Here is a 25535-nt window from a genome sequence, read left to right on the forward strand (position 1 = left end):
TGCTGCACGGACCACCATCCACCCCGCCGGCAAGAGAGAGAGAGAGAGAGAGAGAGAGGCGAGTCGACAGCCATAACCGAGTAAAGTCGTTTGATGCGACTGCGGGGAGAAGTGGACGGATGGGCACAGGAGGGGAGACACTCTTACACCGGCAGCGCGAATAGCTAGATTCACACGAGTCAGGGCACCCGTACACGTGCATGTAAAATCTAGCTATCATACACTCGGTCAAACACCGAAGCCCCCCTACAACCTGGTCAAGGCCCCTCGCGTATTTTTGGATCCAGTAGCAAGCACACACTGGATAGCATCCTGTCTCGCGAGCCCCTCGAGACCTAGAACAGCGATTCGCATCTAAGCACCCGCCGAGATGTCCTACCCGGGCCAAGGTTACCATCACGGTCATCACCCCGGAGGCGGAAGCTATGGAGGCGGCTACGGCGGCTCCCCTCCTCAGCAACAGTATGGCGGCGGCGGATATGGGCCACCACCACCGCAAGCGTATGGCGGCTACGGCCCGCCTCCTGGGCAGTACTACCCCCCGCCCAGTGGCGGCCCCAGTAATGGCCTCGGAGGAGGCTTTGCTGCTGGCCCGCCCCAGCATATGTTCTCTGGAGGCCCGCCGATGGGGTACGGCCGTCCCGAGTGAGTTTGCTCCCAGAATGTCCACGCTTGAGACCGGATGAAGTCGCTCATCCCTCTCGAGCCTCTTCCCTCCCTGTTCTGCCATCGCGCAGAGGCCCCGTCGGTCCGTCCGAGTACCAAAACGGCCCGGTGAGGTACGAACGTCCGACGAACATGACGATGGACAATGGCATGCACTACGAGTACTCTGCCATGAATGGAAAGCGGAAAGCGCTTCTGATCGGCATCAACTATGTCGGCACCAGCTCGGCGCTGCGAGGATGCTGGAACGACGTTGATAACATGAAGCAGTTCATCATACAGCGCGCCGGGTACAAGCCCGAGGACATGGTCATACTTTCAGATCGCGAGCAGGATCCGCGCTCCATCCCCACGAGGGCAAACATGACCGCCGCGATGCAGTGGCTCGTCCGAGGCGCACAGCCGGGCGACGCACTATTCTTGTGAGTGCACGTGCATCGCGTGCGACCCTCTTCGCTTGCCCGCCGCTGCTTGCCCGCTGACATTTCTTGGTTCACTTACCCTACGTCAGCCACTACTCTGGTATGTTAGGGACAGACGCAAGTGTGAGGAGCGCACGCATTCAGGCTGACTTTCTCCTACCTGCCTCGGGTCTGCCTAGGGCACGGCGGCCAGGCGAAAGCGACGCAAGGCGATGAGGCGGATGGAATGTGAGCGTCCTTGAACCGCGCAAGGCGCCACATCGCAACCTCATGCTGATTCCCTTTCGATGTGCAGGAACGAGACGATTATCCCTCTTGACTATGAGCAAGTAGGACAGATGGAGGACGACGAGCTGCACGAGCTGCTTGTGCGACCATTGCCCATTGGGTGCCGTCTGACCGGTGAGTATCTGTCAGTAGCGAGAGGCATTTGGAGTCGGCGATGCTGACACTCCTACTGCCTTGCTGCCCCCCCCCCTTGCGCTTAGCCCTCTTCGATAGCTGTCACTCTGGAACAGGTGAGAAGCAAGCTTGACATGACGCTCTGCCCCTGATTGTCGAAGCGTGGACATGGCTGACGCTTGATCTCGGTTCTTGTTCGTCGGAACAGCGCTGGACCTGCCTTATGTATACGCGACGAGCGGCAAGATCAAGGAGCCGAACGTGTTCACCGACGTCGGCAAGGGTATCCTCGGTGCTGCGATGGAATACGCACGCGGCGACGTGATGGGGATGGCCAAGGGCCTCTTCTCGACCTTCAATACGGCGCGCAACACCAACTCGGCCGAGGATATCACCAAGCAGACCAAGTCGTCTGGCGCAGACGTCGTCATGCTCTCCGGGTGCAAGGACAGCCAGACCTCCGCCGACACCGTCGAGGCGCACAAGGCGACCGGCGCCATGAGCTGGGCGTTCATCAAAGTGCTCACAACCTACCCGCAGCTTACGTACCTCCAGCTGCTCAACTGCACCCGAGACGAGCTCGCAGCCAAGTACTCGCAGAAACCTCAAATGAGCAGTTCGCATCCGTTGGGTGAGTGCGTCCGCTCAGTCAAGGCACAATAGCTTTGCTTTGCTACGGCCGGGGAAACGATCTGACAATGCACTCCTTCTATTGGCAGATCTGAACCTTTTGTTTGTAATTTGAAGCTTGCGAACATCTCATTCGTGCAAATGGAACACGCGGCTGCACGCGTGCTGCTGCTCGCTGCCAGCCACTAAGGTTTGCAGCTACCTCGCTTTTGAACGTTGACATTGCTTGATCTGTTGCTTGTCCAAAGGATGCTAGCAGAGACTACAATACACAATGGGGTAGGCGAGAACCTTTCGGGAGATGATGCTGCCTGCCACATATCGGGCTGACGACACGACGAGGCGCCCTGCTCAGTACGACATGGACTTCTCGAGAATTCGCGAAATGTGCTCGGCGCCATCGTCCGGTGCTTGTGCGATTCCCGGCGCCAAGACGGTGACTCTCTGCAGAGGGATGACATGTACGAGTCAGTGCTGGCGACTACCAGCAAGCGTCGCCACTCGCATCGGGAAGCAAGTGCCCAGTGGCGACGCGGCGCGGATGCTCACCTTTTGCGGCAACGTGCCCTGTACGAGATCCGGGATGTGTTCGCTCTTGTACCCAATCTCTGCCAGCCCGCGCGGGACGCCGAGGCGCGCAAGGAACTCGGCGAGGCGGTCGTACACGACCTTGCCCACCTCGCTGTCCGGCAGGCGCTGCACGGCGCTGTCCTCGCTGATGGCGTCGTGGCCTTTGAAGATCGCTGCGATCTCCCGGTGCCGGTCCGGGCTCGACGGCGCGGTGAACTCGAACACGGCGGGGATTGTCAGAGCGACGCTGATCCCGTGTGGGACGATGGGGTGTGTGACTTCGTAGCCAGGGTGTTGGTACTTGGCGAATCTGTGCGCCGAAGCGAAGGAGATGAAGAGAAAATGGAGAACAAGAACAGTGAGAGCGCGCTGTGAGGAAAACAACAATGAAGAAGGGAACGCAAACGCCGAGCCACGGCGAAACGCACTTCTTATTCAACCCGGAGATTGGGTAGCTCATCCCGTGGCAAAGATGTACGCCGGCATTTCCGAACCCGATACCGGCAAACGTGGCCGCGAGGAGCATCTGCCCGCGCGCCTCGACGTCGGTGCGGTCCTTAGCGATGCGTGGCAAGTACTTGACTACCTGCTTCAGCGCCCAGAGCGAGAAGACGTCTGAGATGGGATTCGAGCCTTGGTACGAGGGGCGCAGGATCGGGTTTGATGGGCGCGGTACACGTTCGTTGTATCTGCAGGAGAGAGAGGCAGGGCGAGTGATTGACATTGCGTCAGCGACATAACTCGATTTGGAATGTGTGCCTCATCATCACGCACGGCAAAGCAGTGTACGACTCGAGGCTGTGACCGAGTACGTCGAGACCAGCGCTGATGTGCACCGCAGTGGGGCACGTCTCGGTGTTGAGCGGGTCAACAATCCCGAGAAGCGGCCGAAGCGCGCGGCTGGCGATGCCCGTTTTCGCCTGCAAGCTAGCGATGTCGGTGATGGCCGTTCCGGTCGTTTCGGACCCGGTACCGGCGGTGGTCGGCACGGCGATTAAAGGCCGAAGCACCTTGTCAATCGGCTGGCCTTTGCCGATCGGCGCGTTGATAAAGTCGAGCAGGTCGGCTTGCGGGTAGCACGTAAACAGGTTGGCCACCTTGCACGTGTCCATCACGCTGCCACCTCCAACGGCGAGGACTGCAGACCAGCAAAGCGAAGATGAATTCCATCGCCGCCGGAATCTCTAGGGAAAAGGATGGGAATGGAAGTTACTCACAATGGCTGAAATCTTCCTTGCGTGCATAGTCGATCGCCTCATACCAGGAAAGGTCGTTTGGCTCCACGCGGACCTTGTCGTAAATCTCATACCTGACAGCAGCGCGCTCGAGCGATTCAATTGCCTGCTTCATTGGCGTCAGATTTCGCACGGTTGAGTCGGTGAAGACGCCAACTTTGGTCGCGCCGAGGTTTTTGAAGTCCATGCCGACCTCCTGCGTGACACCCTCGCCGTAGCGGATATTGCTCGCGGCTAGCTCGAACGCGTACTCCTTTTGCAACGTATGGTCCACCGGAGTGGCGTAGTGCCTGCCGGCGCTTGGGGAGACATTGTGCTTGCCGATCATGTTGAGGCCCGCGCGCGCGATCGCAGCAACGTTCGCTGGGTTGCGCATGGAGGCGCAGCCGTGACAGGGGCAGGCGGGGTTATGAGCATGGCGCATCACATTAACTACACGTAGTCAGAAGTTCCAAAAGGGAAGGCGTGTGATGCATGCAGAGAGCGAGCGAGGTCGTCAGTCAGTCGGCATTTGATGTGAATTCGATTGACCGTGTGTCGCTTGGCACTTACAGATGGAGGAGCGAGTGGCTGCTTTGGACATGTTGGGCAAAGGAAATGTGGTGGTGCGCAATGGTCACAAGGGCAAGTCCTTCAATCAAAGTGGCGCCGTCTGGAATTCTGAAAGATGATCGAGGCACCTGAAGGGATCCGGGGTAAGGAGGAAACTTGCTTGCTTCCCCGCTGGTCGTCTAACATCGAGGCTGGAGGTGGAGAGAGGAGGGACGTAAGCATCCTTTCCCCACAGTCTGCCGCAACGGATGACGACGGGAGGGGGAGAGACTTTCTTTCTTTTTTCAAAAGAAAGAACCCTTCCGTTATTGCCGCCCCCCCCCCGCGTGCGGGTGGGCGCGCCCAGCCAACTCTGAGCTCGTACGCAGTACATGCGTTCTGCATATAAAGGTCACCCAACAATTCCTGGATGTTCCCGATCAAGATCTGGCATAAATGGATTAGGGCATCGTACAATGACTTGGTTCACAGGCCAGCTACGTCGCCCCCACCGGAGGAGGAACCCAAGCATCGACTGCGCGCTGGCTCGCGCACAGCCAGTACGGACCCCAGCCCGCGAGGTAGGCTGCAGACCGTAAACCTTGCCCACCTTCAGTTCCTCACATCATATCACTCGCCGTTCACATATTTGTCGCATCTTTTCTCTGCGCCTTTACAGCCGATACATATTATGGAAGGGTAACCGCAACAGAATTTCGAGATGCAGACACTGACCAACTCTTCTCCTATCGCTTTGCCAGTGTGTCATACGCGTCTTCCCCTCCCCCGCGCTGAAGGAGCGACTCTGGAAGACTGAGCCTCGGAAACCGACTTTCCAGCTCCCCATCCTCTGACCAGATGTTCCGACGACGGTATCTTTTCCAATTCCATAAAAAACTCCGACTTCTCATATCAGGGTTCGGACTCCAAAACCACGCATTCCGATTCTATGCGGATGGAATGACGTATGAACGTTTCCACCACGAGGTTCACAGCTAAACTCCTACGGACTTGCAGATGCCCTGGGTCCTGACGCACTGCGCACATTACCACCGTTCATGACAGAGGTCTGCTTGTATGTAAACATATGAATACCGGCGAAGGACGCGCCTGTGCTAATCGAAGGCTGACCGGTGGTGTTCTGCATCCGTGCATCGCGTGCTCCTGCCCCTGCACCAGGGCGTGGACAAGCGCCTGCAGGATCTAACGCTTTATCTGCTAATGTGGCGTGCGTACATCACATCTGCTGGTACTCTCCACCACTCCTCAAGTCGAAGCTGGCAACTCAAAAGAAAGTGTCTGCTGCAATGCGGCTCCGCGCTCGTCGATTCCCTTGAAGACCCTTCCGAGCTGATTGCGCACGTCGGGACGGTAAATGGCGGCCCATTGTCTTCGTTCCGGTCTCTTATCTTCTGAACGGTTTCGGATACGTTGCACAGGAGGAGCATTTTGATGGGGACCCTGGCGGCACGGCGGGCCATTTGTGCGCTCGACGAGAACGCGGTCTGCGCGCGTGGAGGGACGGTAGCAAATAGGACAGGAGCCTTACCAGTTATTCTTTACTCTGACCCCTTGCTCTTGACACGCCCGAATTGGGTTCTGCGACCAACGTCTGGTGCTCGAATGGACCGTCGATAACACTAGGACTTTCAGCAGTGGTTCCATACCCCTCTGGTGTGTATTTGATTCCTGCGCCACCAGTTACTACCCTTTTCGAAAAGACCTATTGAACTCGCTACTTCTCAGAGGCTCGTCCGCCTGCGCACTTTCATGCCATGAGTGCCCAGACCGTACGCACTACACATACACCCACTTCATTGGTTCCCGCTTCTTACCTACCTTGCTTCTGTTTAGATTGTCAGTTGATGCACGACTACGCCTTCTCAAATATCATTACCACCATGTCCGCCGCGTCTTTCTGCAATTCAACGCCACTGCTCTGCTTCCGAATCACGTCCACGAGATCGGCAATGCCCGACTGGACGAGCTCTGCGTGCTGCTTCTACCCCAATCGATGGAGAGGGAGCGCAAGCGAGGGAATATCGCAGCTCTGCATAATGTGCCGGCAGAGAACTTTGTTCATGTCATACCGCTCATGCCGATGCATATTTTCCATGCCGCGTTCGATGGAAAGGAGGGAAATAGCTTCTTTTCGCAGCGGAGATCCGAAAAGGTTATTGAAGGCGGTCTCGAGCAGTGGTGCTAAAAGGATGACATTTAATACATCATGTGAGCTCCCTGGAATTGGCCACTCTCACTGACGATGGTGGTGGTGCTCACATCTCGCAAATCCCGTGCCGAATAGAGGTGAAACGCGCGATGAAGTGAGTCAAGCCCGGTTTTGCGCTGGTCCGCTTGCAATAAGACATGGCTGACACGCTGCAACCCGCGCATTGCGATCCAGGAGAAAGTCTATCGCGTCATGAATGCGCCTCGGGGCCCTGACCTGCACGCCGAACGTCGTCGCCAACTTACAACTTATTACGTGCATTCCTATCTACTAACCACTCCGCCAGTTCGAGCCTGGTAACATGGCAAGCAGACTGGCCTTGGGAGGGGTGACTGTTCTCAGTTACTCCTACTTGCTGACGCACGCATATCTGCTGCAGCCCAAGGAGGCGACGGAGGCGCTTACAGCCACGTATCCGCCCTTGCACCAGTCGCAGACGTCGCAACCGTGCGCAAGCGATCCGACCAAATCATGGCCAATAGCCAGATATATGCTCCCCAGAGAATGCTGCTGATAGACCTACTCCGTGGATCCTCCCCCCCCCCCCGGCCACCAACAAGGAAAAACAGCGTCAACACCACAGCGGAGCCCGGGACAACGGCTCATCCTACACTATCGCATCGACTCTCATTCCCCCGTCGCCAACGGGCGTCCCAGGTTGGATGGGCGTCTCGCACGGCTCGGACAGCACGGCGTGGTGGTATAGGGAACGTCATGCGCGTAGAAAGTGGCGCGCGGAGGACCTGCCGTCGTTGCGCGAGCGTTGGCTGGCCCCTTTCATCTTCATCTACAATGATAAAATTGCACAAGTGGGGAAGGAGTGGTACGAAGGCGCTGATCCTGTGGAGAAGTTGTGAGAGGACGCTGATGAGAAGTATACAAGATCGGGTTCATCCGTGTCTTGTCGAGCGACTGTAAGATTGAAGTTCAACAAAACGAGCTAGCAAGCACCGTATCACCCGCGTCATGATGAGGGCTCGGGAGCGTGCAAGGCAATACGACGACTATTCATAAGGCAGCGTCATGGCATGAGAGCAAAGGCACGCAGGGTTCCCGTGAAGAGTCGGTCTATGCACACGGCTTGCCTTGAGGGAATTGGATGTGTTCAATCTACACCATCAATGCTAACGCGCATACATCTGCGCGGTGTTTTGAAGGAGAAGAAAAAATGGTAGTGCCTCAGACGTCACAGGGAGCGATCAGAGACGCTTGCAGATCTCCTCTGTGAATGCGCGCGTGCCAAGCTTGCCGCCGAGGTCGCCTGTTCGCTGGCCTTGTGCAATCGCCTTGAAGACGGCCGATTCGATCTTGTCTGCCTTGTCGAAGAGAGACATGTGTCGGAGCACTGAGTAAAGAGGGATAGAAGGAGCAAGAGAGATCGGTCATTGTCAGCTCGTCGCCGGGCTCGACACGTGCATGAGGGTGGACGCACTCATGATGGAAGAGAGGAGGAGCGCAGTAGGGTTCGCCTTGTCCTGACCAGCGATGTCCGGAGCCGAGCCGTGTACAGCCTCGAAGATGCTCGCGTCCTTTCCGATGTTGCCTGAAGGCGTCAGGCCAAGACCGCCGATGAGGCCGGCGCACATGTCGGACAAGATGTCTCCGTACAGGTTCGGCATAACCATCACCCTGTCCGCGTACGGCGCCGGGTCCTGGACGATGCGAAGGCATGCGCGGTCTAGCAGGTCCTCGTCGTACTGGATGTCCGGGAACTCCTTGGCGACTTGTCGGCAGGCGTGCAGGAACATGCCATCCGACATTTTCCTGCAAAAAGGGAGAAAGGGCAGGTTTTAATAAACCCGCAAGCCATTAGAAGATGGAGAAACGAGCAACGCACATGATGTTGGCCTTGTGCACGGCAGTGACCTTGTTGCGGCCGTTCTGCTGGGCGTGGTGGAAAGCGTAGCGAGCGACGCGCTCCGAAGCCTCCAGAGTGATCAGCTTGATGGACTGGACAACGCCGTCGACGACCTCGTGCTCAATGCCCGAGTACTCTCCCTCGGTGTTCTCGCGGATCAAGACAGTGTCCACGTTGTCGTACGCCGTCTTGAAGCCTTCGATGGACCGGCACGGCCTGACGTTGGCAAAGAGGCTGAACGTGCGGCGAAGCGTCAGGTTGAGCGAGACGTGGCCCTTGCCGATGGGCGTCGCGAGCGGTCCCTTGAGCGCGACAGTGTTCTTTTTGATGCTGGCGACTGCGTCCTCGGGGATGGTGGATTTCCCTTGAGCGTTGATGAACGGCGTCACCGAGACCTCCTCCCACTTGATAGGTACATCTGCCTTGCGGTAGATCTCCTTGACGGCCTCCGAGACTTCTGGACCGATGCCGTCACCGGGGATCAGGGTGACGGTGTACTTGCCGTCCGAGCCCTTCTCCTTTGCGAACGCCGAAGTCGGCGCGCTCGAGACGGGCATGGCAAGCCCGCGCTTTGTAGCAGGCACAGCGGGCTGGGCGAGAAGCGCCCGGCGCCCGGTGGCCTGCAGAGTGGATCGAAGGGGCGAGGCGATCATGGCGAAGCGACTCTGAGCAAGGGGGCTGCGGCAGCGGAAGCTTGGAACGAGGGGACAAAGCACACACAAAAACCGCCAGTGTCAAGCTCGAGGAGTATACACAGGATGAGGGAAGGACTTCCAAATGTAAGTCGCAAAGCTGTCCACTTGCTGTGGCTCTCAGGTGCTGTCTGCCACACAATTCAAAGCAACACACTCTCCCCTTTTCTTCTGGCGCTGCCCGTCCGCCAGCAGCCTTCGGGGAGGCGCCTTCCAATCTTCGCGGCAACCCGCGGGCCAGACCGGCAACATGGAAAAATTACACAGAAACGTGGGGAAAAAGTGCGTACTCGGACCGAATATACCCGGATAAAATGTTTTCGCAGGACAACGACACTTCTCCCACGCCGACAGTGAAGAAACAGAGCCCGCTGCTACCTGCCTGCATGCCTGTAAGCCTTTGGTCGCCACGCACCACAATCAGAATCTCCATCTTGCAGCAATCGATTCCCCTCTCTTCTTCTCGTACGCTTACATCTTGCAAGGATATCCTCTATCTCACCTTCTCGACTTGCTCGACCGCCGTGCTGCAACATCCCTTCGCCCTGGCGTTGCAGAGTTTATTTCATACAGGCACCATGGCTGCTCTGAGAAGTGCATTCAAGACCGCCGGCGTCACGGCAAACGCCGCTGCTTCCGTCCTCCGCCCTGCCGCACCGGTACGTGTGTTGTTCCTCCAATGCATTGTAGCTACACGTGGCGTCGCATGCAGACATTGCTACAAGTCGCGGGTGATACTGGATTAGGAAAATACATATTTACTGACACTTTTCGTTGGCCTGTTTATTGATCCGCGCTGGTTTCGTACAATCCTTGTAGCAAGTCCTGCGCCCAGCCAGCACACTCGCAGCCGCACGTTCATCTCGGCCTGCAACCACAAAATATGGCGGCGTCTCCGTGGTCACGCTGTGCCCCGGTGACGGTATCGGCGTCGAGCTGACCGACTCGGTCAAGGAGATCTTCGAGTCGCTCAATGTCCCGGTCGAGTGGGAGGAGTTCAATGTCAGCGGAGAGACACACGGCAGCGAGGCGCTCTTCAAGGAGGCCATGGAGTCGTTGCGAAGGAACAAGGTTGGCTTGAAGGGTGCGTCTGTCGCAGATGAGAATCATCCATCATGAGGTGCTATTGCTGATTGAATCGTTGTTACAATGCGCTGTACAGGCATCTTCTTCACACCTATCGAGACTGGCTCACACAACTCATGGAACGTCGCCATGCGCCAGCAGCTCGACATCTACGCGTCGCTCGTCATCTGCAAGACCCTGCCGGGCTACCCGACAAGGCATAAGGACGTCGACTTTGCCATCATCCGCGAGAACACGGAAGGCGAGTACTCGGGTCTCGAGCACCAATCCTACCCAGGCGTCGTTGAGTCGCTCAAGGTATCGACAAAAGCCAAGGCGGAACGGATCACGCGCTTCGCGTTCGACTTTGCGCTGAAGAACGGCAGGAAGAAGGTGACATGCGTGCACAAGGCCAACATCATGAAGCTTGGCGACGGCCTCTTCCTCAACACCTTCCGCGAGGTCGCAAAGGAGTACGAGAGCAGCGGGATTGCGAGCAACGACATGATTGTTGACAACACGTCCATGCAGCTCGTCTCCAAGCCGCAGCAGTTCGACGTTATGGTCATGCCCAACCTTTACGGCAACATCGTCTCAAACATCGGCGCCGCGCTCGTCGGTGGCCCCGGTATCGTTCCTGGCTGCAACATCGGCCGCGAGTACGCCCTGTACGAGCCGGGATGCCGCCACGTCGCCAAGGACATCATGGGAACTGGCAAGGCCAACCCGGCCGCCATGATCCTCTCCTCCACCATGATGCTCAGGCACCTCGGCCTTGACACACAGGCCAACCAGATCGCAGAGAGCGTCTACAAGGTCATCCAGGAGGGTAAGGTCCGCACCGCAGATATGGGCGGCAACGCCAAGACACAGGACTTCACCGCCGCCGTCATCTCGCACCTCTGAGCATGGCACGACCAAAAATCTGGAAGTCCATTCACCTGCGCTCGCCTGATCTTCTGGCTCTGAACGTCTAGCGTTAGCCTTGCGCATCGCAAGACCACCACCTAGCATTGGCGATTGCCGCATCGTTGATGACGGCTCGTTCATATTTTTGCATGTAGATACACTCTAGAACCACATTGACACGGAGAAACTCTACTTGTAAAGATGAAATAGCGACAATGGCCCGATAAGCGGGAGCCTCCTAGACGGCTACCTCTCAAGCGACTCACCCTGCTTAAACTGCGCATAGCGTGCCACCAGCCTGGCGGCATGAACAGCAGATCGCCAGGCTCGAGGATCGCGTGCATCGCACGGGGCTCCACGTGGTTCTTGAACGCTGGCGGGTATGTGACCTCTTGTGCGTCTCCTTCGACATGGAAAACATCCACGCGCGACGTATTGGTCATCAGGGCCGCCGCTCCATCGTCGCCTTCGTCTACATCGTCGCTTGGGTCTGCTTTGGAGATGTGGCCCATCGGCGATGCATGTGCGGCGCGCTCGGTTTCGCTACCAGACGCTATTCGTGCCGACGATGAACCGAACGTCTGCATGCCGCCTTGCTCGTCGCTGTCTGGAGGCGCTAGCCAGATCGCTTTCCGCCCTACCACTTGAACTGGACATAAAGGGAGATGCTCGTCGGTATCGAGGCTCCTCACGCGTGCAGTGGCTGTTGCCAACACTCACTGTAGCAATTGTAATACGGGTCGGTGTGCGCAGGGCTGTTTGTGCCCTCCGGGCCAATCCAGACATTCGTCAAGTGATCCGCATTACCGTCCGCATCCAGCGGAGGCTGGTAACCTGGCATCCATGGTGGCTTTGCAAGCTCCATGTGCACAATGTCGGGGGTGATGATGTCCCTCAAGAGAGACGGGAACTGCTGGACGAGCTGATGCTGTGCAAGGTAAAGCTGTTTACCAGCGTGTTTTTGGTGATGTCCTCGTGTTGATACTGGGTGGTGGCCATGTGTAAGATGCCACCCCGATGACTCGAGAAACGTCTCCCAGCCTACAATGCCTTGTGACCAATCCTCGGCTGTGTAGCTTCCGCCGACCTCAACAGGCACGACGCGCCCCGGTCCAGCAATCCGGCCGAGGTAATCACCGTCGGCCCATCGCCCTACCCGTGAGCTCCCTTCGTGGTCGGGAATACTGGCCGGCCAGTCCTCTGCAAATCCGCGCACGATGAACGGCCGCAAGCGGCGAGGGTCATCGCCAGAGAGCCACGGTAGAGCTGAAACCTCCGGTACCGCTTTGGCTGCACGGCATCGCACAGAGGATGCCAATGTCTTTGATGTGTCCTCATCAACTCTGCGCTTTTTGCTGGGCCGCTGCGGGACATCGCGCGCCTGCGACCCGATGTCTTGAAGGAGCGCACACCGCTGTAGGCCACGGATTGTGTCTTGTATGCATGCTTTGACATCTGTGCCCGGTGCGCCAGCGACGATGATAGCCAAGTCGAGCTTCTGGACGGCTGCGAGCACTTCCTCTGTGTGCACATTTGCGCTGCGGAGCAGGGTCAGGCTCAAGTGCGTGACGGCTACCAGCGTTGTACAAGCGCTGAGCAGTGAAGCAGCGGTGTAAAGTGCGCGCCAGCATCTCGGGACCTCGTTGTAAGGGTACACCTTGAACTTGTCGTTGCAAACGGCAATCAAGTCGTTGCAGCTCTTATGCAAACGCCTGTGGAGGCCGGTCTCGAGCAATTGTCTGACCTCGCTTGAAGAAGTGAGTCTCGCTACTATGCTTGCACACTTGTTCAAATCTTCAATGTATACTTGATCGCAATTCCCGAGTCCTAGGAAGCAAGGTAGAGTCGCAAGTCAGACTTCAAGCTGCTGGTTGCCTTTACCTAACACCGATGCAGCCAGAATTCAAATTCTGCGTTGCAAAAATGGTCTGGCGACCCCAAAAGGCTCACCTGCATCGTTCTCCAGCTGATGCAGGCTCTTCTGGAACGACGTCACGATATGGAGAGTGGGCGTGGCCGACAGGACTGCCATCGTCCACGTTAAACGCGTGCCGCCAGCTTGTGTCTCACCACCAGTCCTGCACCCGTCCTTCGAGCTCCTTCACGGTGCCGGACGAGGCAAGGCAGGGCTCTGAAGCCTGTGAAGTCCGCTTATGGCAGGAATCTGAAAATGAAGGCGTGCGCAGTGCCCTCCACGCGTGGTCGGGAAAGGAACATGTATATATCGACCATTGCCAACATATTACGATTAGAACTACATGCGTTCGCGACTGCGCACCACGTTTGCGAAGGCAGCCCAAGAAGCTGCTAAGGGATAGGCGCTACCTATGCATTCGTATGCTCAATCCCCGTCCGCGCCCTGTTGCAACTTGATCTTGATGGCCTCCTCTGCGAAATCTAAGCGAGCCTTCAACGAACCCCTGAAGTTGTGGACGTCCCGCTTCTTGCAGGCATTCCACCAATTCTGCAGGCGGATGTACGTGAACGGCAGGTCGACGTCCGACAGCGCCTTCCAGTCGATTTCGGTGTCGTCGATCAGGTTGCGACTCGCTTGTTGGGCTTTCATGCTGCGGAGGCAATATGCGCCGTTTCAGTATGCCAGAAAAAACCAACAAGAACCCCCCCCCCAAAAGACATGTGCAACTGAGTTGCGACAAAGTCGTAAGCCTGACGCCGATGCTTGCAAGCACCACTCACCGCTGTAGCAAGAGGAGCCCATCGTCCAAACCAAACCTGCGCGTGCTCGACTGCACGCCGTTGGAAGGGTGTGTCATGAGCCTGTAGACAAGCAGCAAGAACGAAAGAAGAGAAAGAGGGAAGAAGGGCCAGCATGCGGTCAGCGCAACTGCTCTGTCCTGCGCTTGCAGTACCAGACAGCCCTTGAAGTTGAACTCACCAGCGCTTCATGCACTGATGGCCAGTGACATCCCCAAGCTCTTTTTGCAAGCGCGTCGCGATGACCTTCCAGCCAATTCGATCAGTCGCGGGGTTGGCATCGTTCTCCTGGCACCACTCGTCCACAGCGTGCGCCAGCAGATCATCCTGCGGGTTTGCCCATTTGCGCCTTGGCTTGCTGGGCGTACCGGCAGCGCTGGAGCCAGAAGCAGCAGCTTCGCCAGTCTGGCTCGTCTCGCCGCTTACACGGGCTTGAGTGGAAGGACCGGCGTCGCTGGGCATGTTCGGGTTCGTGCGCCAGCGCGCCTTGCAATCAACCATACTCCTACCAATGCGCTCGGACACCTTCGTCCATTTGCCGACTCCAAACTCCTGCACAGCTTTGGCGAGGGCAATCTGCTCCTCAACGGACCAGGGCCCTTTCGCCATACCCGGGCGGAGCTTCTCGCGGACGTGCCGGCGGACCGCGACAGACGCACGGCCCGGCGCGGCGCGCGTCGCGATGGACCACATGTCGTCCTCGAGGTCCTTCCTGGTGCGCTTGGCCGACGCAGACTCCTTGAACAGCTGGTCGAGCAGCTCCTGCTCCGACAACCCGCGGCCCTTGCGCCACTTATCGATCGCCTCCATGATGGCGTCCGATTCGATTTTCGTGAAGCGGCCCCGGATCCACTGCAGGCCGTACGCGTCAGCGAGCCAGTATAGCTCGTTGTCCGCGTACATTTTGTCTGCAAGCATCTCTTCGTGCGTCAAGCCTCTTGCGTTATCGACGACGTGTTGCTGCCGAGCAGACCGTGCTGCTGCATCGGGGTCTGCCGCAGAGACGCCACCGCCACCACTCTGGCCGTTCGACGTGGCGACGGATTCATCTCCCTTCGCCGCGGACTTGCGATACTGCAGTTCTGATGCCACCTTTCTCGCCGCCACGAGTTTGGCGCTGGAAGTGGCACCGAGCCGAATGGCAGAGACCGGCGTTGGGTCAATGTTCCCCTTTTCTTTACCTTTGGGCGTCACACGGGCCTTGCTGCTCGTGCTGCAGCTCCCCTGGTCTGCGCTCTGTTGCACCGACGGCTTGTTCCGATCACGCTTCTGGCCATTCTGGACAAGCTGTGCCTGCGACGGGGCTGTGGTGTTTAGCTCTTCGGGGCCAACAGATGCACTCTGTGCGTCTGCGCAGCTTGCGGGCGCCTCTGAAGAGTCGACAGCGTCTGTTGCTGTCGTTGGCGCCGGAGGCGGCGGCGGAGGGACTCTACTGGGACCATGATCGGGTTGCTGCAGATCCGAATCCTGCAGCGCGCGATCGAGCCACAGTAGGGAGGCCAAGGCCTCTGAGGAGTCAAGATTCGATTCGGTTTGAGCTTGAATGTCGTTCCGGGATGACTGGATCTGATAGGTGGATGTCGTACCCTCGACCGCTGCCGCGGCGGTCGCCGCGGCTTTATGCTCTGCCTTTTCACGCCTTTTCACTGCTTTGCGTGCTGCTTTACGCGCAGCCTTGCGCTCTGCCTTCTGCAGGGCTTTCCCATTGGTGTCGGCGGCGCTCACGCTCGCTTGCACGTCGTCTTTGCTGGAGCGATGTTTCATGCGCTTCTTGGCGATCGGCTGCGCAGATGCAGCGTGGCTGAATGCATCCTGTGACTGCTCGGGGCCGTCTTGGTGAGGCTGGTGGGCCGATGCAGATGACGTGCCACCGGGCTGCTGCAGAATGCGCAGCGCGTCTTCGATGGATGTGAGCTGCTCGAATTCGGTTCGTCGCCTCTTGGCCCCTGTGTGGGTTCCTGCTGTTATGCACGGAGAGGCCCGTCAGCAGGTGGAGCCGTCAGAGGAAGCGTGAACGATGGGTATCATCGATGGCACGAGCGGCTCACCTGTTGTGGGTTGGGGATCGGGCGGCGGATCGAAGCGAACGTGCGGCATGGCTGGTAGGCAGGCAAGACGCGAGAGTTCGGCGTGTGTAGGTTGCTGGCTGGATACAGCAATTGATGGGATGGGGAGCGGGCAAGATCAACCGTAGGCAAACGGGGAGGTGTTGGTTGTGTTGGTCTGCCTGTGGGGTCTACGCTACCAACCAGGATTGACTAAGGGGAGTCCAGGAAAGGCGCAACGGGGGTCGAAGCGCCTGGAGAGAGAGGGAAGAGGACAGCGCTGGTTAAAGGCGACATGCCATGCGGGTCAAGAAAGCGTAGGGGAAGGGATAGCATCAAACCGATCCCCGCACTGCGCGAGACTCTCGTAATTAGAAAATGAAAGAGGGCGGAACAGCTGTTACGTCCCCGATGCGGACTGCAACGCAAGAGTGGAGGAGGATACAACCAACACGTCGATACCCCCTTCCTGGGTGTCTATTCGTATGGAGGCTGCCGGCTGCTGTGCAAACATATATTTGGCATTGTCGGTGGTTCTGACGGATGTCTGACACACCACGTGTGTATGAGAAGACTCTGACTCTAGGCCCGAGCTTGGATCACACGATGGACAGAGTTGCGTTGCCCTTGGTGCCAGCCCTGTAGTTGCATCCTTTACGCTGCCAACATCTCCCTCCGCCAGCCACAGTCAGAGGCGCGCGCCGCCCGAGACGCATATGGACATCGAATGCATATATATATTTATGTATGTATGTTTGCAAGTTATCCACAGGCAGAGGCGCGCGTGTCTGTGTGTTCAGTGTGTTGGTTTACTATGAAATATAATACTACCAACCACTACGCATCCAGCCAGCCAGTGAGGCGCAGCCTTTCTTGACCATCCAACCTGCACCCAATCCCCATACTATTCTCACAGGCGGCATACATCGCTCTCCTGCTGCTCAAAACGAGGCGTCTAGCAGCAGACGCCACGCCACTCCACCCCAGAGTTGGGCGTATCTTGTGGACGACGTCTTACCCGGAACGCCGCCACGGCTGCAGTCGCGCCTTGTGATCCAGCTCTTTGCACCAAACAAGCGGACGCGGACCACATCCGCCGCCAAGCAGCCGGCCAAAGCGCCAAAGGGTAGAGAACGTAGCGTTGTTCAACACGGCACATGCTTAGCAGTTCGGCCAGTTCACCGCCGCGGGGTCGATCATGAACGACAACGGCCACGCTACACATCTCTCCTCGCCCGACCCGTCGCCGATGGCCTCGCGCTCCGAGTCGCCCAGCGGCGCCGAGTCGGGTATGTTGCCCATCGTCGCGCATCCCGCTGACGCAGGCCATGCTCCCAGCAGATCGGGCTCAGGGCCGAGCAGCCAGCAGCCATTCCACGGCGCATCTGCCTCCATATCCTCATCTGCACTAGAGCTCGCGATGCCGCCTCCGCCGCTCGTCGAAGCGAGCCACAGTCACAGCTCGGGCTTGGTTCCGTCGCCGCAGCCGCCGACAGCCAGCAGCAGCGCCTCGTCGTCCCGCCAAGACTTCTTCCCGCGCGGGTCGGCGCGCAGCAGCCATCACCTGCCTCCCTCGCCGTCGAACACGTCGCAGTCGGAGGATGGCGAAGACGACGAGGATGACGAGGACGATGACGACATGCCCTCGTCCAGCTACATTTTCGCAAATGCTGGCGCGGACACGGAGGCGGCACGCTTCCTCGAGGACAAGAATCAGCTCGAGCGGAGGAACACGATAACCGCGCGCGGCGGCGGCGGCGCCGCCATCTGCGCGGGGCAAGACGTCGCAGAGAATGGCTCGCGCGCCAGCCTCCCTCCCCGCTCGATAGGCACGCCCGTCACACCTGGCAGCGTGACCATGAGCGAAGGTGAAGGCTGGGGCAACGCAGGTTATGTGCAGTCGCGCGGCGCCGCGCACTTGCCACACGAGATCATGCTGCACATCTTCAAGTATGTCATCGCGTATCCAGGCGAGCTCAGGAACTGCCTCCAAGTCTGCAAGACATGGTGCCTGGGCGGCGTGGAGCTGCTGTGGCACCGGCCGACGTTTCACAAAGCGTCGAGCTTCTACAAGATGACATACACGCTCAGCGTCCCATCCGCGACGTTCGACTATGCGATGTTCATCCGCCGCTTGAATTTCAGCCTGCTGGGCGAGGAGCTGGACAATGCGACGTTCGAGCGCATGGCAGCGTGCGTCCGCCTCGAGCGCCTAACGCTTGCGGGCTGCCGAGCGCTGTCGGATGAGAAGCTCAGCGCGGTCTTGGAGAACACCAAGGAGCTCGTTGCAATCGACCTTACCGACGTTACGCAGCTGTCGGACCGCACGATCAACACGCTCGCCATGACGTGCTCGCGCTTGCAGGGGATCAACCTGACCGGCTGCACGCTCATCTCGTCAGCCAGCGTCGCGAACCTGGCGAGGAACTGCAAGCTGCTGCGGCGCATCAAGCTGTGCGGCTGCAAGAACATCGCCGACGACGCCATCGAGGCGCTCGCGCTCAACTGCCCGTTCCTGCTCGAAGTCGACCTGACAGTCAAACCGACGGACGTGAGCAAGGTGACCGATGCGGGTCTGGCCAAGCTGTGGGAGCATAGCACGCATCTGCGTGAGTTCCGCCTCAGCAGGGTCGGCGCGCACCTCACCGACCGTGCCTTCCCCAGCCCGGCGAGCGGGCAGGCCAGGGACAAGGGTGCGCACGTGCTCTCCAACGGCGTCATCCTCGCGCCGATGCACAACGGGAGGCGTGCGCACACGCATGCGGGAGAGAGCGCGTCATCGTATGCAACGGCCGCGTCGATGGCGGCGCTGCACCGAAATCATAATGGCGCGCTCGACGGCGACGACGAGGCGCACGCACCGCTGCTCGTCGGCGTCAGGCCCCCAAGGATGTTCGACCATCTGCGTATACTGGATCTGATGCATTGCAGCAGCATCACTGACGCGGCTATTGAAGGCGTCATCAACAACGCGCCCAAGCTGCGCAACCTCATTCTGTCCAAGTGCTCCAGCCTGACGGACGACGCGCTCTACTCGATCAGCCGGCTCGGCAAGAACCTCCATTATCTGCATCTTGGGCGGGTGGATCAGTGCGTAGAATACCAGCGCTGGGCAAAACGCAGGTGTAATTTGGCTCGTGGCTGAATCGTCCCTTTGCTCTCTTTCTCTCTCGCCCTACAGGATCACCGATCAGGCGGTCATATACCTGGCCAAGTCGTGCACGCGCCTGCGCTACGTCGATCTGGCGTACTGTCCGAACCTGACGGACGCGAGCGTTAAAGAGCTAGCGTTGAATCTGCCCAAGCTGCGCAGGATCGGACTGGTAAAGGTGCGTGTTGTGGATGCGCGAGCATGCACCCGAGCCAGCATAACATGACGGAGGCTGATTCTTGCTGGTATTGGTTTGTACTGGTGGTTGGCAGGTGCAAAGACTGACGGACGCCGCGATCTATGCGCTGGTTGAGCGCTACACCAGCTTGGAGCGTATCCACTTGTCGTACTGCGACAATATCAGCGTCCCCGCCGTCTTTTGGCTACTGCAACGTTTGGACCGCCTGACGCATCTCAGTCTGACCGGCGTGCCCGCTTTCCGGCGTGAAGAGTTGCAAGCGATGTGCCGCAAGCCGCCAGAGGAGTTCAATGAGCATCAACGCAGCGCGTTCTGCGTTTACAGTGGCAAGGGCGTCAATCAGCTGCGGGGGTTCTTGAGAGACGTCTATTCGGACCAGGCGCGCGCAGAGCAGTTTGGGGAGCTACCGCCGGAGATCGTGCAGCAGCTTACGGACATGGCTGAGCAGGAGCAGCGGCATCGGCAGCATTGCAGCCGTCGCTCGCATCACCCCAATGGTCATAGCCACGGCCACACGGGGCATTACGCTCAAGGCCACCAAGCCAGTGTTGGCAGCGGTGACCATCACCACTTCCAGCATCAGCAGCAGTCGCACTCCCCGGCTGGCGAGCGTTCAGCCGCCGAGTTGGCACATCTTCGGAACCAGCAGCACTTTGAGCAGCTCATCGGCTCGCAGCAGCATGCGCAGGGGCACCACTTGCACCAGTACTATCACTACCATCAAGGGCGCGGCAACGCTGGCAGCGGCGTACCGCACCTGCGACGGGCGAGCGATGGCGAACAGTTGCACATGCATCTGCATCCTCCGGCGCCAGCGCACTATGCCGCAATCGCGAGGGAGCGCGAGGCGGGAGGGCACGCCATCCCCGGCGCGTACATCTGGGATTCACCGTTTGGCAACGCATCCGCCTCTGGCTTGGGCCAGTCTGCTAGTCCCAATGCAAATCCCGCCGCGGAGGGAAATCCTCCTTCGACGCCGAATGTGCAGCAGGTTTACCATCATCCACAACAGCAGCAGCATCGGCACGATCGACAACATCAGCTGCTTGTAACCCCGCACCAACCCGCGAGCGAACCGAACACTGTTGAAAGCGGCGCAAATGGCGGCGGTGCTAGAGTGCCGATGGACGAGGCATGATTGGCGCAACAGTAGTTTACGGCGTGCTGCTGCTGCCGGGAAACGGCGCACTCCTTGGTCTTCTGTTCTCTTACATTATCATTACAGAGCACACTCGACTGGAGCTTCACCCACTCTCTGGCCGCGTGACTCTTGCAGCACTCATCTTGTATGCAGATTTGTGCAATCTCCAACAATGTAACCCCATGTCCAATCGGCCTTCCGTTCTTCATAATCAAACAGCAGGTGAACCCCGCTCGACGCTCGCACATATACACACATACAAACGTCTTCGACGCCCGCCAGTGTTTCATCGGGCTGGCTGTGCACTGGATGAAAGCATGTCCGTGAGCCAACGTCGTGTATGTATTTGCCGAGGATGGAGAGCATGATCGAGTCCTTTTCATTCTCAGTATCAGCATTACGCTATTAAGCAACAGGCAACCACGCGTAGCACACCATGATCAGTGGCAAATACGAGGGGCTTCTGCGGGAGTTCGTGCTACATATCTTGCGGGATGTTTCGATCATATTCTTTTTCACATATCCGTGGTGGATCCATGATTACGTGCTGGTAGATGTCGGAAGATGACGAGGAATATCATGAGAGTATATTCTCGCGTGCAGAATGGCTGCCACATGCATCCAATGTTCCAATTCCTAAATTTGTGTGCGCATGTATGACTGCAACTGGACTGCTGGACACTGGATGACAGGACAGTCACAGACACTGCTGGACACTAGACAGGATCCTACGACCTGTGTACACCCTAGTACGGCACATGTACATGGAGGATGGGAGCTGGGTTGTGGATACTACAGACTTGTCGAAGAGACCTGGCCGCATGGCCCTGGCCCTAGACAGGATGACGGCCCGAGACCTAGAGTTGATATAGGTATATCATGTTACATGTGCCATCTGGATGTCAATGTGACGGATTGGCTGTAGTCTTCCTGTGGATGAGAATGAGAAGTGTGGACCACGGAGCCACCAAAGGAATCAACAGCAGGGTCTATACATACACTTGTCGAGCCTTGCTCATGGTCGGTCACATCGTAGATTTTAGCTTCGGTGGTCCACTCTCCGAACAGTTCTAACGGGGGCGACATCTGCGGCCTGGATGAAGGCGGCACTCTTGGAACATAACTAAATAGCCTAAGGCTCGCGTCCAAAAAGACTTTTCACTTAATAATATCGCCAGTAACATGTACCGCACCTGATCGCCCTGGTCAGATAAGCATGGGCGTTTTTTAGAATCTAGACCACCTTCCACACACATAAATCTCCGCCATGTCTCGCAAGCTCAACTTTAACATCATCGCCATCGACTGAGAGTCAGAAGCGTCGGATGGAGCAATCCATAGTTGCACGGTTGCTTGTGGCGGAGAGCAGAAGGACTCGAGTATGTACGTACGTTATGTATTGTCGTTCGTACATATGTACTAGCCACAGGAAAATAAAAGTGAGTGGTGGATTGAGTGAGACAGTTCAAGCCTTATCACATTGGTGAAATCATCTCAAATAATAGGGGACAGATGGAGAACTAATCAATGTTATAGGTCCCGCTCCGTCCCGTCCCGTCCAGAGGTCTCACGTGGTTTTAGTGTTGCTTTTAGCGTATCTTGGCATCTTCATTGCAACCATGTGTCGCGCGACAGAACACGCGACGCGAGTCAAATCCGCCCACTTGCATTTGCCTAATGTACCGATTGCATTCGACTTGATAGTGGCTCGATGCCGCTCTGGGATCATTGCAACGTTCTTGTCGAGATGAAATGAGGGTATGGTCATCTCCACGCGCGTCGCAGCTTTCACCCATGCGGAGTGAAGGTGGCCAAGATGCACGGGGAGGATGTCACACCACGCTAGTAGCACGATTCCCATGGGATGCTGGCGTACACCGGACAGAGTCACCTCACCAAACGCTGCTTATCATGGTCTTCCCATCGAGTTCATTGGCTATCTGGTGCCGTGACGGTTCGAAGCCAATTGAAGGATACTCGCTTTCATTGCGTACATGCGCATAACTACTAGCGTGGGAGCGTGCAGTGTAGAGACCATGCTGTCGCAAAAGGCGCACAGCATGGAAAGGACATCCTGGGGACAATCCTGTTCAACGAAGATGCAGCTTATACCAACCCATCATCAGGACGGCATATAAAGGGCGGTCTTCATCCATTCGAACGTCTTTCTGATCCTTTTGTCCTTATCCCCGCCTACATTCATCTCCTCTACACATGCCTGGCGCTTGCACGTCGCCCACACCCACTGCCCTGCTCAAGCCCTTCCTGCCATCCCTCCCTTCCCTAATTCCAACATACGCTGATCAAAATGGTCCGCTTCACCATCATCGCCTCCATTTTTGCGGTTGCCATCGCATCCGCCAGCGCGGCTAGCACAGAGGGCCTCGCCCCGACCCGCAAGTGCGGCACGACCCATACTCTCTCGCCCGAGCGCGAAGCAGAGGCCCAGCGCTTCATCGCCGCGTACCACAATGCAAACAACACACTCAAGAACGGTCGCGTCGACGCCGCTTCTACCAAGAGCGTCGGCATCCACTGGCACATTATTACCTCTGGCAGCACCGGCAGCCTCGCTAGCTCCCAGATCAAGAAGCAGATATCCGTCTTGAACGACGACTACGCGCCCTCGGGCTTCTCCTTCCACCTTATCTCCACCGACGTGAATATATGCTGCTCACGCGCTCGGTAATCATTGACAGATTGCTAACTACCGCTATTGCCTTTCTCCCTCAGACCACAAACAATCCAAACTGGTACTCGAAAGTTGACTCCGGAAACAGCTACGAGAGAGAGATGAAGAATGCGCTGCACAAGGGTTCGGCTAACGCTCTGAATGTCTACACGGTCGGCTTCAACAATGGCCTCCTCGGCTTTGCCACCTTCCCGAGCGATTACTCCTCCTCACCCAACCTCGACGGTATCGTGATCGATGGCCGCTCGCTGCCTGGTGGCTCACTCTCACCGTACAACCTCGGCAAGACCGCCACACACGAGGTTGGCCACTGGCTGGGCCTCTACCACACCTTCCAGGGCGGCTGCTCCGGCTCGGGCGACTACGTCTCCGACACCCCCCCTCAGTCCAAGGCGTCGTCCGGATGCCCCGTCGGCCAGGACTCGTGCTCTGGCGGTGGCAGTGACGACGTGCACAACTACATGGACTAGTGAGTAGGAAACTGCCTTCCCCCCTCCCCCCCCCACTTCTCATCCTGCGTATCTCTCATTCCCCCATTTCTCTTCCTTTTCCTGTGCAGTTCCGATGATAGCTGCATGAACCACTTCACCTCAGGTCAGAATACACGAATGGTATCTCTCACCTCTCAATACAGAGGACTCTAGACAACACGGTTCATTGATACCACCACTGGAGAGAAAAGCATACGTTCCGTGGCTCATTGAAGCGCCCTTCGCCCCGAATGACCGACGGTAGATTCCGCTCTCAACCCTGCTTTGCTGTGCAAAGAGGTGATGACGATGCTTGGGATGACCTCGGTAGGGCTCGTCAGGCCTCGCCACGCGCTTGTAACGATCACATAGGCAGATGTACATATACGACACGGATGACATTATTTTACGTATACACTAAATTCTTGGAATGGTCGTGCCCACGTCTCCGGCTCCCGTTGAGGTCGTTGATATCCAATTGCGGCGCGGTGCTGCCCTGACCACGCCCGATAATACCCATGCGCGTATGCGCACATACCATGCTTTGCCCACAGGTCACACGGCGTCGCCAAGAAGATCTGCACTCCGTCTCCGCCTTCACCATTTCACCAGACTCTCGCAGCAAGATCTCGAGCCCGCTCGAGGTGATTGGGTTCGACAGCTTAAAGCTTGAAGTTTGTGACGCTTGACAGCTTGGAAAGTATGGAGCGAATACTTCAATTGTCAGCAGACCCGGGCTATATGAAAGTAACTCGGTCGATGGGCCTAAGGCTGTGCATGTTTGAAGCCGGCTGCTTGGCTGTAGTCAGATTAGCAATTCTCGCAAACCTCAGGGGGGATGAATGCGGGGAACACAGCGTCTCCCTCTGGGATTGTGGATAATTCCTGATTTCTGACTGGATTGGAGGCAAACGTGCCGGTGGTTTGAGCCGTTTTGAGTGCAAGACTTTTTAGATCGGATGCGACAATGCCAAGATCCGATCGATGTGTGGCCCCACAAAGCTTGATATGATTTTAGACCAACATCTATGACAATTTAAGGCAGATGTGGTGGGCGCCTGAGCGGGGTAAGGCACTGGTGACACCATGAAGGGGACTCATGGGGAATTGCGGGTGTCTTGGGCGTTGCGTTCTCAAGCAAAGCTCGGTGGGCCTGCTTTAAGCTTTCGTCTTTCATCGTTCAGTTTTGGCCATCTAGCTTGTTAAGTATGTGTGGACGAATGCTTCATCCTCGCCCATATCAGAGGCGCTCTGGGGAACCGCCAACCAGACCTTTCAGTGAGAAAAGCAGGCTTCACAAGTCTTGATGTCAATTCTTTCTTGTGGTGCTTGAACTCTCAATCTGGGGCATCAAAAACAGATTCATGCCGCCATTGCCGTCATCCATAAAATGTGCTCGGACCAATGTGCACGACTGTGCGTGTGCACGTGTGCCCCAAAAGGTGCACGGTATTCAACTTTTTCTTAGTCCATGGCGTCTAGGCCACTTCAGTGTCTCTTTACACTTTACAGCGAGTAGTTACCCAGACACTGAAGGAGCAGAGGGCACGGGTTTCAGCAGCGAATCGCCGTATGTTCTTTGGAACGACCTGGAAGCCAGACAGGGGCGCTTCAACCTCATCGAAGTCGAAATCAGACACACTTTATCTGACCCCTCCGGCTGGGCTGTCTCTTTCCCCGGTTTAACCACCGAGAATCTTGAACGGACACCAAAGCACCACCGACCTGCTGTGAGTCACGTGCTCGTACGTCGTGATACTCTCTTCTCATTCCAATCAATCACAGAAGCTCTACGGGCTAACGGTCGCTTAGTTGCACACTTCACCGGGCACGGTGTGTGCTATCAAAGGACTAAATGTGAAAACTCGGAGTGTTACGCAAGCTTGCTATAAGGTGCCTTCAAAGAGAGTCG

General features: G+C 57.3%; 10 protein-coding genes across 10 annotated transcripts; 6 read left to right on the top strand and 4 right to left on the bottom strand.

Moving 5' to 3' along the window:
- Window positions 1–318: 318 nt before the first annotated feature.
- On the top strand, window positions 319–2267 carry K437DRAFT_256096 (uncharacterized protein). The gene is made up of 8 exons (XM_013388231.1): window positions 319–645; window positions 738–1088; window positions 1178–1188; window positions 1268–1316; window positions 1384–1490; window positions 1577–1606; window positions 1699–2121; window positions 2210–2267. The coding sequence occupies exons 1-8, from the start codon at window positions 371–373 to the stop codon at window positions 2233–2235; spliced, it is 1272 nt and encodes a 423-aa protein (XP_013243685.1). The 5' UTR covers window positions 319–370; the 3' UTR covers window positions 2236–2267.
- A 56-nt stretch (window positions 2268–2323) lies between these two features.
- Window positions 2324–4845, bottom strand: K437DRAFT_256098 (putative alcohol dehydrogenase). The gene is made up of 6 exons (XM_013388232.1): window positions 4478–4845; window positions 3908–4357; window positions 3465–3828; window positions 3119–3379; window positions 2670–3000; window positions 2324–2564 (listed from the first exon to the last, which is right to left on the bottom strand). The coding sequence occupies exons 1-6, from the start codon at window positions 4506–4508 to the stop codon at window positions 2472–2474; spliced, it is 1530 nt and encodes a 509-aa protein (XP_013243686.1). The 5' UTR covers window positions 4509–4845; the 3' UTR covers window positions 2324–2471.
- Window positions 4846–6136: 1291 nt separating this feature from the next.
- On the top strand, window positions 6137–7000 carry K437DRAFT_105198 (uncharacterized protein). The gene is made up of 3 exons (XM_013388233.1): window positions 6137–6685; window positions 6762–6780; window positions 6861–7000. Coding segments are annotated over exons 1-2 (456 nt in total). The 5' UTR covers window positions 6137–6231; the 3' UTR covers window positions 6764–6780; window positions 6861–7000.
- A 735-nt stretch (window positions 7001–7735) lies between these two features.
- On the bottom strand, window positions 7736–9350 carry K437DRAFT_246356 (uncharacterized protein). Its single transcript, XM_013388234.1, has 3 exons — window positions 8524–9350; window positions 8119–8450; window positions 7736–8031 (listed from the first exon to the last, which is right to left on the bottom strand). The coding sequence occupies exons 1-3, from the start codon at window positions 9195–9197 to the stop codon at window positions 7886–7888; spliced, it is 1152 nt and encodes a 383-aa protein (XP_013243688.1). The 5' UTR covers window positions 9198–9350; the 3' UTR covers window positions 7736–7885.
- A 338-nt stretch (window positions 9351–9688) lies between these two features.
- Window positions 9689–11428, top strand: K437DRAFT_235059 (putative IDH1-isocitrate dehydrogenase [NAD] subunit 1, mitochondrial). The gene is made up of 3 exons (XM_013388235.1): window positions 9689–9895; window positions 10056–10320; window positions 10399–11428. Exons 1-3 carry the CDS (start codon window positions 9815–9817, stop codon window positions 11205–11207), a joined length of 1155 nt encoding a protein of 384 aa, XP_013243689.1. The 5' UTR covers window positions 9689–9814; the 3' UTR covers window positions 11208–11428.
- Window positions 11343–13401, bottom strand: K437DRAFT_256103 (Clavaminate synthase-like protein). Its single transcript, XM_013388236.1, has 4 exons — window positions 13161–13401; window positions 11931–13037; window positions 11477–11859; window positions 11343–11399 (listed from the first exon to the last, which is right to left on the bottom strand). The coding sequence occupies exons 1-4, from the start codon at window positions 13240–13242 to the stop codon at window positions 11373–11375; spliced, it is 1599 nt and encodes a 532-aa protein (XP_013243690.1). The 5' UTR covers window positions 13243–13401; the 3' UTR covers window positions 11343–11372.
- A 442-nt stretch (window positions 13402–13843) lies between these two features.
- K437DRAFT_105260 (uncharacterized protein) lies at window positions 13844–15816 on the bottom strand. The gene has a single exon (XM_013388237.1). It carries the CDS (start codon window positions 15687–15689, stop codon window positions 14103–14105), a length of 1587 nt encoding a protein of 528 aa, XP_013243691.1. The 5' UTR covers window positions 15690–15816; the 3' UTR covers window positions 13844–14102.
- Window positions 15817–16762: 946 nt separating this feature from the next.
- K437DRAFT_235064 (RNI-like protein) lies at window positions 16763–20646 on the top strand. Its single transcript, XM_013388238.1, has 3 exons — window positions 16763–19060; window positions 19152–19299; window positions 19394–20646. The coding sequence occupies exons 1-3, from the start codon at window positions 17169–17171 to the stop codon at window positions 20456–20458; spliced, it is 3105 nt and encodes a 1034-aa protein (XP_013243692.1). The 5' UTR covers window positions 16763–17168; the 3' UTR covers window positions 20459–20646.
- Window positions 20647–22546: 1900 nt separating this feature from the next.
- Window positions 22547–23925, top strand: K437DRAFT_105344 (zincin). The gene is made up of 3 exons (XM_013388239.1): window positions 22547–23120; window positions 23195–23622; window positions 23713–23925. The coding sequence occupies exons 1-3, from the start codon at window positions 22770–22772 to the stop codon at window positions 23795–23797; spliced, it is 864 nt and encodes a 287-aa protein (XP_013243693.1). The 5' UTR covers window positions 22547–22769; the 3' UTR covers window positions 23798–23925.
- A 909-nt stretch (window positions 23926–24834) lies between these two features.
- K437DRAFT_256109 (uncharacterized protein) lies at window positions 24835–25521 on the top strand. The gene has a single exon (XM_013388240.1). It carries the CDS (start codon window positions 24988–24990, stop codon window positions 25513–25515), a length of 528 nt encoding a protein of 175 aa, XP_013243694.1. The 5' UTR covers window positions 24835–24987; the 3' UTR covers window positions 25516–25521.
- Window positions 25522–25535: the final 14 nt, after the last annotated feature.

The sequence above is a fragment of the Tilletiaria anomala genome (assembly GCF_000711695.1).
Source record: "Tilletiaria anomala UBC 951 chromosome Unknown K437scaffold_33, whole genome shotgun sequence".
NCBI classification, from domain to species: Eukaryota; Fungi; Basidiomycota; class Exobasidiomycetes; order Georgefischeriales; family Tilletiariaceae; genus Tilletiaria; species Tilletiaria anomala.

Bases quoted from the DNA above. Each gene is read 5' to 3' on its own strand.
- K437DRAFT_256096 (XM_013388231.1), top strand. From the start codon at position 371: ATGTCCTACCCGGGCCAAGGTTACCATCACGGTCATCACCCCGGAGGC. The intron at 646-737 runs GTGAGTTTGCTC...GCCATCGCGCAG, and splicing joins ATGGGGTACGGCCGTCCCGA to AGGCCCCGTCGGTCCGTCCG. The intron at 1,491-1,576 runs GTGAGTATCTGT...CCTTGCGCTTAG, and splicing joins CATTGGGTGCCGTCTGACCG to CCCTCTTCGATAGCTGTCAC.
- K437DRAFT_256098 (XM_013388232.1), bottom strand. From the start codon at position 4,508: ATGTCCAAAGCAGCCACTCGCTCCTCCATCT. The intron at 3,380-3,464 runs GTGCGTGATGAT...TCTCTCCTGCAG, and splicing joins GAGTCGTACACTGCTTTGCC to ATACAACGAACGTGTACCGC. The intron at 2,565-2,669 runs GTGAGCATCCGC...ATCCCTCTGCAG, and splicing joins AGGGCACGTTGCCGCAAAAG to AGAGTCACCGTCTTGGCGCC.
- K437DRAFT_105198 (XM_013388233.1), top strand. From the start codon at position 6,232: ATGAGTGCCCAGACCGTACGCACTACACATACACCCACTTCATTGGTT.
- K437DRAFT_246356 (XM_013388234.1), bottom strand. From the start codon at position 9,197: ATGATCGCCTCGCCCCTTCGATCCACTCTGCAGGCCACCGGGCGCCGG. The intron at 8,451-8,523 runs GTGCGTTGCTCG...CCCTTTTTGCAG, and splicing joins GTGCACAAGGCCAACATCAT to GAAAATGTCGGATGGCATGT. The intron at 8,032-8,118 runs GTGCGTCCACCC...CTCTTTACTCAG, and splicing joins CCTCCTCTCTTCCATCATGA to TGCTCCGACACATGTCTCTC.
- K437DRAFT_235059 (XM_013388235.1), top strand. From the start codon at position 9,815: ATGGCTGCTCTGAGAAGTGCATTCAAGACCGCCGGCGTCACGGCAAAC. The intron at 9,896-10,055 runs GTACGTGTGTTG...CAATCCTTGTAG, and splicing joins TCCTCCGCCCTGCCGCACCG to CAAGTCCTGCGCCCAGCCAG. The intron at 10,321-10,398 runs GTGCGTCTGTCG...TGCGCTGTACAG, and splicing joins GAACAAGGTTGGCTTGAAGG to GCATCTTCTTCACACCTATC.
- K437DRAFT_256103 (XM_013388236.1), bottom strand. From the start codon at position 13,242: ATGGCAGTCCTGTCGGCCACGCCCACTCTCCATATCGTGACGTCGTTC. The intron at 13,038-13,160 runs GTGAGCCTTTTG...CTTGCTTCCTAG, and splicing joins TCAGCTGGAGAACGATGCAG to GACTCGGGAATTGCGATCAA. The intron at 11,860-11,930 runs GTGAGTGTTGGC...CTTTATGTCCAG, and splicing joins CCCGTATTACAATTGCTACA to TTCAAGTGGTAGGGCGGAAA.
- K437DRAFT_105260 (XM_013388237.1), bottom strand. From the start codon at position 15,689: ATGAAACATCGCTCCAGCAAAGACGACGTGCAAGCGAGCGTGAGCGCC.
- K437DRAFT_235064 (XM_013388238.1), top strand. From the start codon at position 17,169: ATGAACGACAACGGCCACGCTACACATCTCTCCTCGCCCGACCCGTCG. The intron at 19,061-19,151 runs GTGCGTAGAATA...CTCGCCCTACAG, and splicing joins CATCTTGGGCGGGTGGATCA to GATCACCGATCAGGCGGTCA. The intron at 19,300-19,393 runs GTGCGTGTTGTG...GGTGGTTGGCAG, and splicing joins GCAGGATCGGACTGGTAAAG to GTGCAAAGACTGACGGACGC.
- K437DRAFT_105344 (XM_013388239.1), top strand. From the start codon at position 22,770: ATGGTCCGCTTCACCATCATCGCCTCCATTTTTGCGGTTGCCATCGCA. The intron at 23,121-23,194 runs GTGAATATATGC...TTTCTCCCTCAG, and splicing joins TCCACCTTATCTCCACCGAC to ACCACAAACAATCCAAACTG. The intron at 23,623-23,712 runs GTGAGTAGGAAA...TTTCCTGTGCAG, and splicing joins GTGCACAACTACATGGACTA to TTCCGATGATAGCTGCATGA.
- K437DRAFT_256109 (XM_013388240.1), top strand. From the start codon at position 24,988: ATGCCGCCATTGCCGTCATCCATAAAATGTGCTCGGACCAATGTGCAC.